Source organism: Cebus imitator, unplaced genomic scaffold, assembly GCF_001604975.1.
Source record: "Cebus imitator isolate Cc_AM_T3 unplaced genomic scaffold, Cebus_imitator-1.0 Scaffold42, whole genome shotgun sequence".
NCBI lineage: Eukaryota > Metazoa > Chordata > Mammalia > Primates > Cebidae > Cebus > Cebus imitator.
The window spans coordinates 6,982,085-7,000,403 of NW_016107357.1; the positions used below are offsets into that span (position 1 = coordinate 6,982,085).

Consider the following 18,319-nt stretch of genomic DNA (forward strand, 5'->3'; position numbering starts at 1 on the left):
TTTTTTGCCAGAGTTCTTTTGGCTATAGAACTAACCTTGTAAGCCTTGTGCATATAAAATATCCAGCAGTAATTTTCATTATTCAACAGTATTTTACATGCACACAAGTCAAATTACTGTTTTGTTGTTATTTCTACACAAGTCATCTTACTAAATAAAGGATGAGCTATTTTGTCATACAGCATCAGAGGAGGCAAAGTGAGCCAACTAGGCATTTAACAGGTTTCATAATGGCTTACTCTATGTTGAAATCTAAATAAATATAAAACATTAAGATCAGTCAAGAAATATAGCAATTCAAAAGCAACTATAACATTAGGACTAAGTAAGTAAGTAAGCCTCCAGAGTAGCTGGGATTACAGGCGTGCCACAACTACCACCTGGCTAATTTTTGCATTTTTAGTAGAGACGGGGTTTCTTCTTGTTGGTCAGGCTGGTCTCTAACTCCTGACCTCAAATAATCCACACCCCTCAGGCTCCCAAAGTGCTGGGATTACAGGCATGAGCCACCGTGCCTGGCCTACAGTGCCAACTATTTCATATCACCTATCCTATTTAATGAGTATATGGCCACAACAAATAATCAAGGCAAAAAATAACACACCACAGATGATAGTGATTAAAGTGTTATTTTTTCATTTGACTAGAACTTACCTTCTCTCACATCCTTTTGGCACTTTTCTTTGAACTTTTGCTCATTCTGCTTCCCTTACTTGAACTGCTTTCCAACCTACCTCCAAACATTTCTTCTTGCATTCTGAAAGATCCTCATTAATCATTCTAACCATTACTCTCTGCTTTGCTTTTAAAGTACTCTGTACTATAATAACATTTGAGCTCTTCTACTTCACTATATTATGTTACAAAGCCCTTGGAAAGCAGGAGTCCTATTCAGATTTTTCTCTCATAACATCCTGCACAGTGTACAAATATAGCACACAGTACACAAATATAATAAACAGTGTAAAAATATAGTAGGCTTTCCTGGAAAATCTAATTCAACAAAAACTAAATTTGTGATGCTGAAGCAAAATATTCAGTACTCTTGTAACAAAAGAAAGGATATTGGGGGCTGGGAGACATTAAGTTTCAGATAGGAACAGCAGAGAACAATCAATACCGTTGGCAAAGTGACTTTGGAAATGGCAAACCAAGGCAGCTAGGTAAAAGGAAATTTAATTTAGAGAAAGGTAAACCTAAAGTTTCAACAAGGACAGATTAAAACCTATTTAATCTTAACAAGGCAACAATGATTAAACATAAGTAAATAAAAGAAAAGCCTATCTTGGCCTTTATTTGAAACATACAAAATTTCTCGTAAAGATCCTATATTATCTCAAAATCTTTACTGGCCATCAAATTTTCAATCATTTTAGTCTGGCTTTTGCAAACATCATTATTAAACTTATTTTCCCTACAACCACCAATGACCTTCTAATTACCAAATCCCAAGTCCCACTCTCAATCTTTTATACTGGTCACACTGACAAGGTTGAAAAACTCATCTTCCCTTGGTTTTCAGGCTTAGAAAGTCCAGGGTGTCCTCCATCTAATGACCAATCACTTTCAGTCTCCTTTGCTAGATCTTGCTTCTTTATCCCTTGTTGGAATCTTCCAGGGTTCTGTCAGAGGCCCTTAATGTAATTGTTCTTTTACTTAATAAACTTATCCTACCAGACTGAACCCATTCCCATGGTTTTAGGTACCACTTAGATGATACTGACTTCCAAATCTCTTCAGAGCTTCAGATTCACATTTCCTTTTGCCTGCTGGACATCTCCAGATGGCTGTTTAATCTAAAATGTCCTAGAGTGAACTCATTTCTCAATCCCAAGATGCCCATATTCCTCATTAGATCATCTAATTTTTTTTTTTTTTTTTTTTTTGAGATGGAGTCTCACTCTGTTGCCCAGGCTGGGGTGCAGTGGTACGATCTCCACTCACTGTAATCTCCACCTCCCGAGTTCAAGTGATTCTGCTGCCTCAGCCTCCTGAGTAGCTGGGATTATAGGTACACGCCACCACATCCAGCTAATTTTATACTATGGAGAGTTTATAAGGAGAGTTCCAAACTTATAACTGAAGTAGATGTAAGTTATAAACCTCAAATGTGCCCATCACTGACCTTGAATTATCATCAACTCAATTCATGACCAATCTTGCTTCATCTATACTCCTATCCATTTTTTTTCCTTTGTTTTATTGAGGAAAATCCTAGGTGTTCTATTTTATTTGTAAATATTTTAGTATTTCTAAAATATAATGATTTTAATATGTCATTATCACACTTAAAAATTAGTATTTCTTTAATATCAAACATCTAGTAAGCACTAACATTTCCAATTATCTCATAAACCTCATATTTAAAAAAATTACATTTTTTTTTTTTTTTTTTTTTTTTTTTNCTCACTGCAACCTCCAACCCCTGGGTTCAAGCAATTCTTCCACCTCAGCCTCCTGAGTAGCTGGGACCACAGTCACGTGCCACCACACCCGGCTAATTTTTGTATTTTTAGTAGAGACAGGGTTTCACCACGTTGGCCAGGATGGTCTCGATCTCTTGACTTCGAGATCCATCCCCCTTCAGCCTCCCAAAGTGCTGGGATTACAGGCAGGAGCCACCACGCCCGGCATAAATTTTTTTTTTTTTTGGTAGAGACAAGGTCTTGTTATATTGGTCTGTCTTAAACTCCTGACCTCAAGTGATCCTCCTGCTTCAGCCTCCCAAATTGCTGGGGATTACAGGTGTTAGTCACTGTGCCTGGCCTCATATTTTTGAAACATATAAAATAATAGTATATATTGTTTAGGGATAAACATAGATAGTAAATATAGAAAGAAGTGCATGGAACTAAAAAGCACCAAATTCAGCCTTGTAGTAAGTTCCATGGGAGACAGAATAGAGAACATCATGAGGGAGGGTTTGCAAGAAGTTTTAAGTGTATTTATTTTTTTAAAGCTGGGTGGTAGATACATGGGGGTATATTATATTACACGTTGTAATTCCTTATATGTGGAAATATTTCATAATAAAATTTTTATTAATTGCAATCTTTAAAAATATGTTACACTCTTGCTTTAAAGCCTCTATTAGCTCTCTGATATTTTGAAGTTAACATCCAAACTCTAGCTTGGTATAAAGGCCCTTCAATGTCTGGCTATAACCTTCTTTTCCAATCCCAGTTCCTACCAATGCCCTCTGCTTCAAGGTTCATATCTAATTCCACTTCTGCTAGAAAGTCAAAATGAAGTATAAAAAAGTTAAGAGGTATGTAAAAAGCCTGTAGGACATACTTAAGTATAACTCTCTTATTTTAGGGAGAAAGTAATACACAATAGGAAAGATTTAAACATTGGGGTAGAGATAAATTTTTAAAACCTTCTAAAACAAATGTTACCCTCATTTCTTCTTTGTTGGAATATTTCACAGAATGGCATTTTTACATTTCATAGAGAGGAACAAGAAATAAGAAATTCAGTATCTTAAATTTGGATATAAATTGCTTAAATGCAGAAGGAAGATACGGCACTTGAGTGACTTCTATCTCCAGAATTATTTTTATTTGCTAATACAGAACTCATCTGAGCCACTCAACAACAGGACAAAAAGTAGATCAGGAGTCAGACAATCCAGGTTGAAATCTTGGCTCTATTGCTTCTAGTTGTGGGAAAAGCTCAGAAGTTAATAGGCTTAATTGAGAAAGCATTGATACACACAAAGTAGCAGAGGAGAGCAAAGCTCAATCTCCTCACTCCTACAGCACTGATTTTAAATACCAAAATACCACAATGGCTCAAAGATCTGAGAACATTTTACCCCATAATTTGCATGACCATTATTCTTTCTAATATAAAATGATGTCTCATGCTCAATAACTTACCATGTTTAGTAATTCGGGGCCCTTGACAGATATAAAATTTAGTCCAGACTCATTCGCAACAGCCTAGCGAGAGGAAACAGGACACAAATAAGGCAAATACACAATAAGATAATAATAATAATATAATGATGTGTGACAATGCAAGGACTTTGTGTGGTCTTAAGTCTGCATCTCCCTTTTTATATTAATAGTTACCTCTTTCTTATTAGTGGCTCACGCCTATAATCCCAACACTTTGGGAGGCCAAGGTGGGTGGATCATCTGAGGTCAGGAGTTCGAGATCAGCCTGATCAATGTGGCGAAAGCCCATCTCTACTAAAAATACAAAAATTAGCTGGGTGTGGTGGCGTGAGCCTACAGTCTCAGCTGCTTGGGAGGCTGACACAGAAGAACTGCTTGTACCCAGGAGGCAGAGGTTGCAGTGAGCCCAGACTGCATGCACCACTGCACTCCAGCCTGGGCGACAGAGCACGACTCTGTCTCAAAAAACAAATAAAAAATTACAGCTACCAGATACCCACAGATAAAAGGGAAGAATTAATAAAAAGAATGAATGGAGAGAGGCAGAACAAAACAAAAAAAAAAAAAAAAAAGGGAAAAAGACAAATAAATGGGAAAGGGGGAATGGATAAAGAGAAAAATCAAAGGAAATGTTAACCTACAACTTTAAAAAAAAATTTCACGTTTATTTTTTTTTTTTTGGCAGAGTCTTGCCGTTTCCCAGGCTGGAGTACAGTAGTGAGGTCACAGCACACTGCAGTCTAAACCTCCCAGGTTTAGGCAATCTTCTTACCTCAGCCTTCTGAGGAGCCAGGACTACAGGAGTATGCCACCACACTCAGCTAATTTTTGTATTTTTTTGGTAGAGGCAGGGTTTTGTCACATTGCCCAGGTCGAACCCGATGACTTTCTAAGAATTACTAAGGCTACAAATCAATGGAAATGACACAAATATTTATGTGAACATTTGTTTACATAAACATGCTTATGTAAATACATTTATAGTCCTAGTTTGGCATTCCGGTGAAATACTAGTCTCTGTACTCAAGAAATACCTCATGGGATGAAAGTAATCATTCATTCATTTACAAACGAAAAATTAAAGACATCAGTATCAGGCTGTATAGTTGTATGTGTAGGAGAGTCTAAGAATTACAATCTGAATGCAGAGGTGAAACCTGAATAAAATCAATTAGAACTTCAAAATAATCAGGGAAGAGTTCTTTCCCACTCTTAGAACCTGGTATTTGAGCTCCCGATCTGTTCCACTTATTCCACAGCATCACCACTTGGATTACACAAGCATTTCAAACCTATCACTTCCAAAACTGGACTCCTGATTCTTACTATCCCAACCCTCTCCAACCCCCAACCTCTGCCTCCCAGGCTCAAGCAATTCTCCCAGCTCAGCCTCCCAAGTTGCTGGGACTACAGGTGCACACCACTATGCCCGGCTAATTTTTGTATTCTTTGTAGTGATGAAATTTTGCCAAGTTGCTCAAGCTGGTCTTGAACTCCTAAGCTCAGTCATCTGCCCACCTTGGCCTCCCAAAGTGCTGGCATTACAGGCATGAGCCACCGTGCCCCGGCCTCTGTTCTTCTTTCACTCTTGCTTTCTTCCAATCCATTTTCCATATAACAAACAGTCAGAAGACTCTTTCAAAAGTGCAAATGGCATGAGCACCGCTCACTACAGCCTCTGCCTCCCGGGTCCCAGTTCAAGCTATTCTCCTGCCTCAGCCTCCCTAGGAGCTGGGATCACGGGCGTGTGCCACCACGCCCAGCTAATTTTTGTATTTTTAGTACAGACGGGGTTTCACCATGTTGGCCACACTGGTCTCGAACTCCTGACCTCAGGTGGTCCACCCGCCTCAGCTTCCCAAAGTGCTGGGATTATAGGTGTGAGTCACCGCACCCCGCCCAATTTTATTGTTTTACGTTCACTTATTTACTGCTGGCCCCTTGCAGATAGTAAATTCCACTACAGTATGTATCTTGTTCACTAATTTATCCCTAGCACTTCAATTTCTGGCAAAGAATCTTGTGCTTAGTGTCACGAGCTCTGTTTCCATGCTATATACTAGTTCTAGATGAGTAAATGATTTCTACTATATTATTTTCAGTTTCATTCTTATCCATCAACAGTTTTCAGTTTGTTGGCTCCAGTAACTTCATGCCCTGACTTTATGCTAGTTACATACTTAGTATGTGCAGGTGCCAAGAAAAATTGTATTATTTTGTTATCCTGAGTAAACAAAACAATCAAGATCAGCCAAATACCTAATTTTATATGCAACTCTAGGTCTCTAGGTTCTGACCTACGAGTTGTCGCTTAACTTTACTTTAGGTCACACCTTGCACCTGCCATTCAAGGACATTTCTATTTCTGGATTCTTGGGCATGTAGTCTTGCACCCCTTGGAGAACCTGATGAAAGATGTTGTGAACACTCTTCCCCAGAAACAATACATATATACACAATACATTGCCTGGGCTCATAGATCCAGTGAAACTGTAAAATCCAACCGTGGAGTCCTAGGTAAGAGTCCCTGCTCCCACAGATCAGATAAAAGAAACCTGACTAAACAGAGTGGTCCTCAATTGTTGGCAGTTTAGTAGCGGGGAGAAGAGGAGAAATGTGGATCTATGATGTTTTAGTACTATATATGCTTTTCAAGTTGTCCAAGCTACCTCCTTTCTGCTGTGAACAGGACTACTCAAAGGCAGGTGGATCACAAGGTCAAGAGATCGAGACCATCCTGGTCAACATGGTGAAACCCCGTCTCTACTAAAACTACAAAAAATTAGCTGGGCATGGTGGTGCGTGCCTGTAATCCCAGGTACTCAGGAGGTTGAGTCAGGAGAATTGCCCGAACCCAGGAGGCGGAGGTTGCGGTGAGCCGAGATCGCGCCATTGCACTCCAGCCTGGGTAACAAGAGTGAAACTCTGTCTCAAAAAAAAAAAAAAATATTGATATGTAGAAAAAGAAAAAAATATTGATATGTATCAATATATACTGACATGTGAAGATGTTCAGGAAATATAGCTAAGTGAGAAAAATATGTCTAAAAAGCTTATATTTGTAAAAAGGAATGTACAAGTTACTTTGTACAATTACTTTGATATGTATGCACAGAAAAATATCAGAGGGATTGACAATGAAATGAAACAATGGTTAGTAGCAGGTAGTAGTGAGAGAATTATATACAATTCTTTTCCTTTTTGCTTATTATTATTTTCTATTATGAAAAAACAATTTTAGAAAATAATTATAAGAAATATAGACGAAAATATTTAAGTTGTAAACAATAACAATACCAAAGCAGGAAACCAAGTCAGGTAAGAACTAAAACTATGAAATACTACTCACTAAAATGCCAAAACATAATACACAGAAAGTATAATAATTGCTATGTTAAAATTGATGGGATTATGGTTGATCTAAACATTTTTCTTTCTTTCTTTTTTTTTTTTGAGACAGTCTTGCTCTGTCACCCAGGCTGGAGTGCAATGGCGCCATCTTGGCTCACTGCAACCTCTGCCTCCCAGGTTTAAGCAATTCTGCCTCAGCCTCCTGAGTAGCTGGGACTATAGGCGCACCACCATGCCCAGCTAATTTTTTGTGTTTTTGTAGAGACAGGGTTTCACTATGTTACCCAGGATGGCCTTGATCTCCTCACCTCGTGATCTGCCCTCCTTGGCCTCCCAAAGTGCTGGGAATACAGGCCTGAGCCACTGTGCCTGGCCAATCTAAACATTTTTCAATCATGTGCCTTTGTAATTTAAAAAAGTAGGAAACTTTCATGAAGAAAGTTGTTACTTTTGCTAAAATGAACCTCTAATAAAAATCATGCATAAGATTTATTTCACTGTAATACTTAAAGTTATATTCATATTATCCATCTGATAGTAACAAATTACATGCAATTGAACTCATATCATACCTTTGCCAGCAGAGTCTTCCCACAGCCAGGAGGACCAGCAAGGAGCACCCCAGCCGGAGTCACCAATCCAAGAGCTTTGAACTGGTCCGGGTTGCGTACTGGTGCCTAGAAAGAATTACATCAGAACAGATATGGCAATCCACTACATGTCCACTTTATACTGCAGGTTCATATGATCTCTAGATATATATTTTCTCTTTTTTTAGTGTCCTTCTGTCACCCAGGCTGGAGTACAGTGGTGCTATCTCAGCTCACTGCAACTTCTGCCTCCTGGGTTCAAGCAAACCTCCCATCTCAGTGTCCTGAGTAAGTAGGACTACTGGCACATGCCACCATGCCCAGCTAATTTTTATATTTTTGGTAGAGACAGGGTTTCACTATGTTGGCCAGGCTAGTCTTGAACTCCTGACCTCAGGTGATCCACTTGCCTCAGCCTCGCAAAGTGCTGGAATTACAGGCACGAGCCACTGCGTGCAGCCTCTCAGGCATACTTTTAACATGACTGTGAGGCCTGAAGATGTAAAGAGTACCTGGTTTACCTGTTCATGCTCTGTGGTGATAAAAAGAAAAGTCCTTGCGCTTGAGGAATTTATACTTAAACGTAACATCTAAGAACAGCTTAGACATAACGATATAATATTTCAACAAAGATTTTTTAGAAAATAATTTAAATTTATATGTTATAAAATGTTTAGGCAATGGTCTCTAAGAAATGAGATGCAGCAGTAACTTTCGCATAGTTAAAAGCCAAATACCTGTTCACTATAATTCCAGCATATTTTTTATTTCAGTAGTACATACCTCTAAATCCATCATATTTCAATTAATGAACCATGAATGATTAGTAGAAAAGTAAAGTGAGTAAAAATTGGCCAGGCATAGTGGCTCATGCCTGTAATCCTAGCACTTTGGGACACTGAGGTGGGCGGATTGCCTGAGCTCAGGAGTTCGAGACTAGCCTGGGCAACACGGTGAAACCTCATCTCTACTAATACAAAAAATTAGCTGAGCGTGGCAGTGTGCACCTGTAATCCCAGCTACTTGGGAGGCTGAGGCAGGAGAATCACTTGAACCTGGGAGGCGGAGGTTGCAGTGAGCCGAGATGGTGCCACCTGCACTCCAGCCTGGGTGACACAGCGAGACTCTGCCTCCCCTCACCCAAAAAAAAAAGTCAATAAAAATTAATCCAAAGTTTCATGTGCATTAAAACTGCCTTGACCCATAACAGTATTATCAAGTTCAGAAAGTCTTTGTCAAACAATTTGGTCTTGATTGAAAGCATAAGTTTTTTGTTGTTGTTTAAACTCACTGCTATAGAAATGACGCACAACCAAAAGGATCAGCATAAAATAGGTCTCAATGAAATATTATTCAGCCACAAAAATGAATAAAATCCTGTCATTTGCAGCCACATGGATGGAACTAGAGGTCATCATGTTACTGAAATAAACCAGGTACAGAAAGGCAAATATTGCATGTTCTTACTCATAGCGGGAGCTAATAAAGTGGACCTCATGGGGATGGAGAGCAGATTGATGGTTACCAGGGGCTGGGAACGGAAAGCAGAGAGGAAGGAGTATGATAAAGAGAAGTTGGTTAAAGGGGTTAAAAAAACACAGGCTGGGCAAGATGGCTCACACCTGTAATCCCAGCACTTTGGGAAGCCAAGGCAGGTGGATCAAGACCATCCTGGCCAACATGGTGAAACCCCGTCTTAACTAAAATATAAAAAAAAATTAGCCAGGCATGGTAGCACGTGCCTGTTGCCCAGTTACTCGAGAGGCTGAGGCAGGGGAATTGCTTGAACCCAGGAGGTAAAGGTTGTAGTGAGCCAAGATGGCACCACTGCACTCCAGCCTGGCGACAGTGTGCGACTCCTTCTCAAAACACACACACACACACACACACACACACACACACAGAGTTAGGTGTTAGGTTGCTAGGTAGGGGCAATAAGTTCTGGTATTTGATAGCACAGTAGGGAAATATTTCAAAACAGTTAAAAGAAAAAAGCGTATTTCAAAATAGCTAGCAGAAAAAAGTATATTTCAAAATAGCTAGAAGAAAAAAAGTGTAATGTTCCCAACACAAAGAAAACATAAACATTTGAGGTGACAAATATCCCAATTACTGACTTCATCGTTACCCATTTAATACATGTATCAAAATACCATACGTACCCCGAAAATATTTAGAACTATGATACATCAATTAAAAAAAATGAACAAATAAATTGGATCTCAAACAAAAGAAAAACCATTGTGGGGGCACTTGAAAAAAGTGTTATATTCAAGTCAGTTTAGACACAGAACCTAGTACACATGCACGGAGCTTTATCTGTGGTCCTTAATCCATGACATGCCAATAATATTTGGCAGCTGATATACCTACCAATATTGCCATAGTGAGCTCCTCTCTAATGTCTTCCAGGGCACCAATATCTGCCCATGTCACATTAGGGACAGTGACAAAGCCTTCTCTTTTGGCAGAGGGTTGGACTGAGGATAGAGCAACAATGAAATCATTCAGTTCAATGCACAGTCCTTGCATCTGCTCTTCTGAGAGGGGATCTTGGTCTCTTAGCAACCCCAGCAGCCTTTGTAATTCATCCTTGAAGGGAACAATTGAGGGGGAAAAAAATAAAAAACCACCACAACAGTTATTGAAAAGTTACATTTTCTACTTGTTAAAATTATTACCGCAATATTTCTATAATCTATCCTGAACTTCTATATATTTCAATAATTTTCTCTTTGACATGAGACATGTTCATTTTACTCCAAAGGATCATATGCTCTGGTCAAGTAAAGATATACCAATTATAATTAAATATATAAGAATGATTTCTCTATACTATTTTTAGGGCTAAGTATAGCAAATATAAGCAGTTGGCAAATATTCATTTCAGCAACCATGATATTTCCCATGTTTCATTTATAAATATTCAATAAAATTCATCAGCTGAATTCTGATGAAATTAAAACAAAGTTATGTTGGAGGTAGTATAATTCATTAATATGGTTCCTTGATAGTTTATCAACTAAGTAGAGACAAGGCAGTTTTCCTATTACTATCAAATCTTAAACTTATAAGGCAGATATCTTGCTTTGTGAAGAACATGAAAAGACAAGTCTAAAAAACAGGTAATCAATTAATTCAACTTGTAAAATATTAATTTATATGGAATATTTTTTTTTTAATGAAATATGATGGTTTTATATTCCATGCAATATTATAAAAGAAATGAGTTTGTTATATTTTATGGAAGTAATTGCAGTTTCAAATGACTAAGAAAAAAACAAATTATCTGAGAACAAAAGATCTGTATTTAAGCTCCTGCTCTAAAAAGGAGAGGTTGTATGGCCTTGGGCAAATTACAACCTCTCTCTTAAGCTTAGTGTCTTTGATTATAAAATGGGGAAAATAATGGTATTTATATAAGGTCACAGGGATCAAATTATATAACACAGAAGCCATCTGTACAAGCTATAAAATGCTACATATAATTGAGTTTTCATGACTCACAAAATTAAAAAATTTAATACTGATCTTAGACTGATAAATGTCCCCTCTCATTCACATGACTGTCCTCCAGAGCTATCTGCAACTAAGATAAGACCTGGATATTGTTGTGTCAACAGACCATCCTAATCTACCTAACCAAAAGCTAACCAGGAGATATAATTAAATGCCAATGCCAAAACAGGGGTTGACAATCTTTTTCTGTAAAGGACAAGACCGTAAACACTGTAGTCTTTGTGGGCCACGGTCTCTGCTGCAGACTCCTGTGTGAATTCTGCCATGAAATGAAAGCAGAAACAGGCAAGTATACAAATGAACATGGCTGTGTTCCAATATAACTTTAATCTACAAAAACAGGTGGTGGGTGGGTAGGCCACAGTCTGCCAACCCCATTCCAGAATTTCATAATCATTATTGTAAAATAAATTTATTCAGAATAAACTAAACATAAAACAACTCGCATTTCTGAAATTATATATATAAGTGGGTATAACTGATAATTATTTTATGGATTGAATGCCAATAAAACAGGAAATAATAAACCTCAACTATATTGACCCCTGCTTCAATGTAAGATAACACAAAGAACATTAAAAGGACAGCTTAAGGTGCCTTTAGAGAAAACACCTGTGTTTCAGAAGTGGGCTCAGTTCCCAGCCTTTCCTCCTGGACTCCTTTAGATGGCAAATCTTCCATTTCAGGATCTTTCTTCTGCTGCTCCTGTAGCTTCATTAAGACTCTATTGACTGCACACATTGCTGCCTCTCGGCACAGTGCCATCAGATCAGCACCAACAAAGCCTGGAGTTAGGTGTGCTAAGTTACAGAAATCAAAAGCTTGAGGAAGTCTCAGTTTTCTGCACAATGTTTGAAGTATTCTGCAGAAAAGACAGAGAAAAAAATTTCAGATTCCTAATCTAATACTAAAAACAAGTCACCAAATATATTTATTTGAAGTCCTTCACCTCTGCCAATGATATTAAAATGGATACTATACAAGATCAAATAGTTCATTCACTCAACAAATGCTAAGTCATTATTACATGCCCTATCTTATTCCAGAAAGGGTCATGGTAAATATCTGCTTTGTTAGGAGCCATACTAAGTGCTGTGAGGAATACATAGAATTTTAAAAAAATATTTTGCCTTTAAGTATTTACAACATTACAGGTGAAATGAGGTAAATAACTTATGAGCGTACTTTTAGAGTAGATTAAATGGATATCTACCAGAAATAAAAGCCCCCACATTGACACAAACCATTAATTCTCTTCATCATTGAAAATTATCTTGCCATATACTTCCTATTTTATATTAGAACAGTTACTTCTCCAAATTTATCTTTACCTATTGTTCATCCTCTGTACTATACATGTGAAAAATTTTGTTCAACCTAACTGGCAACATGGTATCTATAAAAATCTGGACTTCTAGATAATTGTTATTGAAGGAATACCTTGAACAATTTCTGATAAGACCTACTAAATTAAAACTTAAAAGCAGTAAAGATATTCAGGATGAAGCCAGGTGTGGTAGCTTATAGCGACAATCCCAGCACTTTGGGAGGCTGAGGCAGGCAGATCACCTGAGGTCAGGAGTTTGAGATCAGCCTGGCCAACCAGGCAAAACCCCATCTCAACTAAACATACAAAAATTAGCTGGGCATGGTGGTGGGCACTCGTAATCCCAGCTACATGGGAGACAGAGGTTGCCGTGAGCCAAGATTGTGCCACTGCATTCCAGCCTGGGTGAGAGAGCAAGACTCCATCTGGGAAAAAAAAAAAAATAGATATTCAGGATGAAAGGTCTGAAGCCAAACTGCAAAAGTTTGAATACCGGCTCTATTACCCTTTGTAATCTGGGCCAGTTACTTAATCTTTGTGCTTCAGTTTCTTCATTTAGTAAATCTATATTATAGTAGCACTTATTCAGAGGGTTATTGCTAAAAATGAATACATGCAAAGTACATAAAACAGTGGCTGATCCATAGTTACTGCCCAATGAATGTTAATTGTTATTTACATATTTTGATATTATAAACTAACTTGGACAAGCAAACTGGTATTTTGAAATTAATAAATTTGTAAAGAACACTAATATTTTCAAATGTCAAGCTAATAAAGAATAAATGATAGAAAAATCATTTGGGACCATGTAAGTGAGTGAGCAGAATAGAAGCAGATAAACATTACTGACAATTTTTTAAAAATTTCACTTTGATACTCTGAATAATGGGAATTAAGAAAACTTCACTAAAGAACTATTTCCAAAAGACACACACAATTTGCTATTACGCAAATTTAGACAGGGTTTTGCCATGTTCACCAGGCTGGTCTCAAACTCATGACTTCAGGTGATGCGCCTGCCTCAGCCTCCCAACGTGCTAGGACTATAGGTGGTGAGCCAATGCATACGGTCTAATATTTCACAACATTTCTTAACTAGATTTCTACTCCACCGCCTCAACAGTGCGGTAGACAGTCTTGCTTAAGAAGTTATATTTCGGGTTATTGGTGGATGTTTATTTGCTCTACGGACATTACTCATTTGCTCAATTACTAGGAAAGGATGGTGCTGCAGCAAGCAGCTTTCAACTTTCTGGCTGCCATTTCATTACTGGTAACAGAACCTGTGGTCTCAGGCAGGTTAGTGCAATATGCAATAAAGGTACTCAGATTTTTTTTTTTCTTTCTGCAAGTCTGACTGTCCACACCATAGTACTCACATTTAACCTATATGTGGACCAGGTGGCACTGCTGTATTCCATAGCTCCAGACATTGCTGCTAACCTGGTCAGCCAACTAAAGAAAGCAATCCGTTGTTAATTCAGACCAGACAAATGAGTATGGATACCTAAGTCCATTATTACTTCCGAAAAAACAACCCAAAACAATTATCCTACTGATGAGTAAATTGTTTCCTTCTTTTTTACAGAGGTGGGGCCTACCTCTGTCACCCAGGTTGGAGTGCAGCGGTACAATCATAGCTTCCCGTAGCCTCGAACTCGTGGGCTTAAGCAATCCTCCTGTGCTTCAGCCTCCTGAGTAGTAGGACTATAGGTGTGTACCCAGCTAATTTTATTTTCTGTAGAGACAGGGTAGCACTATGTTCCCCAGGCTCAAACTCCTGGCCTCAAATGATCCTCCTGCCTTGGCCTCCCAAAGTGTTGGGACTACAGGCATGAGCCACTGCACCTAGGCATAAATGGCTTTTTTTTTTTTTTTTTGAGACAGAGTCTTACCCTGTCACCAGGCTGGAGTGAATTGGCACAATCTCAGCTCACTGCAACCTCTGCCTCCCAGGTTCAAGCAATTCTCTTCCTCAGCCTCCTGAGTAGCTAGGATTGCAGGTGTGTACCACCAAGCCCTGCTAATTTTTGTATTTTTTAGTAGAGACGGGGTTTCACCATCTTGGCCAGGCTTAAACGGTCTTGAACTCCTGGCCTCAAGATCTACCTGCCTCAGCCTCCCAAAGTGCTGGGATTATAGGTGTGAGCCACTGCACCCGGCCATAAGTGGTTTTCTTAATGTGGGCTTCTCCTTTTTCAAATCAGTTTAACTGGCACAAAAAGAAAGAAAATGGGAGAGAAAGAAAAGGCTACATGGTATTTCTTACTTTCAAAGCATTCAGTTAAGATGACTTAGTGGTATACAAACTTCATGCTATAATATACCTTTCCCTGGATGCTTCATCTGGGATACCTAGGCATATTTCTCGGTCGAACCTTCCAGCACGTCTCAAAGCAGGGTCTAATGAGTCTGGTCGATTAGTAGCTCCAATAACTAGGACCCGGGCTGTAGCAGCCACATTATTCAGATCTAGTAAGAGATAGAGAAGGAGTGGTGAACAAAGCACTTGATATTGAGGGCAATAATGCTTTCAGAAATCATTTCATGGTTGAAGAGAAGGTATTACAGATTTTGACAGCAACATACATATAAAACCAATATTTATTAAATGTCAAATATGTAACAGGTGTGAGGAGGATAAATAAAATACAAACTCTGTCCTCAACAGTTCACAATCTATTGAGAAACACTGAGTGTGTAAATAAAAAAATGGCATAGGACACATTTTGTGAAGTATAATAACAGATGTAAGAAAAGACATGATGAATTCCAACTGAGGAATAAGGGAGGGTCCATGGAAGTGGTAACATTTCAGAAAGGCCTTGAAGGGTAAACAGAATTTTAACAAGCAGATATACAGGTTAGTGGAATTCTACGTAGAAGAAAGAGATGAGTAAAAGCACAGAGGGTCAAGCATGCATGGCACATCCAGGCAAGGTGAGCAGGACAACAACAGGAAGGCTGGGAGGATGCAGGAGTCTGTGTCTCAGAACAGACTGATAAAACTTTTAATTCGAGCAGGGGAATACAAAAGAGTCTTCAGCTGTTCTGGCTTAACCTAGGGATGCATTTCTAGGAATGGGCAAAACTGAGGGCTTAAATCTTATCTTTCTTAAGTATTATTTCTCTCAACTGAACCAGGACTGAACAGCAAGGAGTCTGAGGTTATTCTATCTCACAGGTAACAAGAAGGTAGTAAGATGCTAATTAAATCATGAGGAGTTTATACAGTGTGTCCTTTAGCCAGCAGGGAGCCATAAAAGCTTTTCTCATAATACAGGCCTAAGAGACATGGTAAGAAAATTTTAGATAAAAATAAAACAGAATCCCAGCACATTGGGAGGCTGAGCAGAAAGATCGCTTGAGCAGAAAGATCGCTTGAGCCCAGGAGTTTGAGACAAGCCTGGGCAACATAGTGACAACCTGTCTTTAAAAAAAAAAAAAAACAAAAACAAACAAACAAACAAACAAAAGATCCTGGGCATAGTGGCTCATGCCTGTGATCCCAGCACTTTGGGAGGCTGAGGGCGGTGGATCACCTGAGGCCAGGAGTTTGAGACCAGCCTGGCCAACATGACAAAACCCCGTCTCTACTAAAAATATAAAAATTAGCCAGGTGTAGTGGCATGCACCTATAATCCCAGCTACTTGGGAGGTGAAGCAGGAGAATCATTTGAACCCAGCAGACGGAGGTTGCAGCGAGGTGAGATCATGCCATTGCACTCCAGCCTAGGTGACAGAGTGAGACTCTGTCTCAAAGAAAAAAAAAATGCCAGGCATGGTGGTGCACACTTGGGGTCCCAACTACTTGGGAGGCTTACATGGGAGGATAACTTGAGCCCAGGAGGTCAAGGCTGCAGTGAGATATGATTATGTCACTGCATTCCAGCCTGGGTGACAGAGCAATACTCTATCTCATCAATCAATCGATCAATCAACCAAGCAATCAGAAGAAGCAACGTACAACCTGGTAATGCAAAAACATAAAATATGTACTTCAAATTTTCTTGTGTACACAAAATATGTGCTATTTCTTTTTATTTATTTTTAGAGGTGGGGTGTTGCCATGTTGCCCAGGATGGCCTCAAACTACTAGGCTCAAGCAATCCTCCTCCTTTAGCCTCCCGAAGTGTTAGGATTATAGGTGTGAGCCACTGTGCCCAGTATGACTTTTTTTTTTTTCCACACTATTTGATATTTACTATTTGAATATTTTATATCTTTATGTATTAATTATACTATTTTAAAACATTTATTATCTTAAAATGAATTCATTATTTTAAACTGACCATCCATGCAGGTTAGGAGTTGGGCTACAATTCTTCGTTCCATATCTTTTGAAGCAACTTCTCTTTTGGGTGTAATAGCATCAATTTCATCAATGAAAATGATACATGGTGCATTTGACTGGAAATAAAAATATCACATAAAGACAACCATAAATACATCACCTATACTAAAGCACAGTTAAGCATATACATTTTTTGGAAAATCTTAAAGTTCAAGGATCATTTGCCAAAAGAATAACCCTAAAGAAGCAGTTCACATGTATTACTTCTGATTTTTATCTGACTTAAAAGAACCAAGATGCTTAAAAGTACATAGTAGAGACTGCTGAGAGGGCAACACACTTATAGTGTCTTCATCAATGCATGTTTTGTGATAAATCTACTGAAATTCTTTTGTAAATTAGTCACATTTGTTATGCTATGAAATAGAAACAATGATTTTGAATAAGCATATGCACAAAAAAAATTAAAAACAAGTTTATAAACTTTAAATTAGCAAACCCAAGCTTACGAGAAACGTTAGGAGGGTTTCTACCAACATAAAAATTTCCAAGTCTTTCTCTATGATTTGCTATAAGAGGAAATTTGAGAAGCACCAGAAGCTTTTTAAAAAATGTGTGGTAAAATATACACAAAATTTACCATTCTAACCACTTTGGGTATATAGTTTAGTCGCATTAAATACTTTCAGACTGTTGTATAAACGTTACCACTATCCATCTCCAGAACTTTCTCAGCATCCACACTGAAAAGTACCAGAAGCTTATTTTAAAGACTACATTGAATAAAGAAAGGATGGTAAAGTTCTAATACATCAGTGTAATGATCACCTCCAGTTTTGTTGTTTTGTTTTTAAGAAATAAACTAGATAGCGTTCAGAAAGAATAAATTAAGATGTAACAATCAGCTACCAAGAGTGGTCAAATTCATTGAGACAAAAAGTAGAATGGTGGTGGTGACCAGGGACTGGTGGGAGAGATGAATGGGGAGTTACTGTTTGGGAACCTGAAGACGCTCTGGAAATGGATGGGGGTAATGATTACACAACAATGTGAATGTACTTAATGCCACAGAATTGTACACTCAGAAATGTTAAAATGGCCTTTTCAGCTGGAACTGCCATCTTCCAGTAATTCACCAAAATGATGAACACAAAGAGAAAGAGGAGAGGCACCTGATATTCTCTAGGTCTTTCAGAAAACACAGAGCTGTTCCTTTGGCTATATATATGCGAATCTATAAGAAATGAGATATTGTAGGCTGGGCGCCATGGCTCACGCCTGTAATCCCAGCATTTTGGGAGGCCGAGGAGGGTGGATCACCAGAGGTCAGGAG

The 18,319-nt window shown here is 38.5% G+C and overlaps 1 protein-coding gene across 6 annotated transcripts in view; it reads right to left on the bottom strand.

The window, feature by feature from the left end:
- The window catches only part of NVL (nuclear VCP like), a 95,595-nt gene that overhangs the window by 45,584 nt on the left and 31,692 nt on the right, over positions 1–18,319 (bottom strand). For 5 of the 6 annotated variants that reach the window (XR_005199803.1, XM_017526396.2, XM_017526394.2 and 2 more), the window contains 6 exons: positions 16,985–17,102; positions 15,020–15,164; positions 11,975–12,224; positions 10,217–10,435; positions 7,826–7,930; positions 3,882–3,944 (listed from right to left, as the gene is read on the bottom strand). Coding sequence is in view for 5 of the 6 variants with exons in the window: in XM_017526396.2 (XP_017381885.1) it covers positions 3,882–3,944; positions 7,826–7,930; positions 10,217–10,435; positions 11,975–12,224; positions 15,020–15,164; positions 16,985–17,102 (900 nt within the window). In the remaining variant the exon portion in view is untranslated. The remainder of the gene's footprint in view (positions 1–3,881; positions 3,945–7,825; positions 7,931–10,216; positions 10,436–11,974; positions 12,225–15,019; positions 15,165–16,984; positions 17,103–18,319) is intronic. The other variant, XM_017526395.2, reaches the window with a different exon arrangement.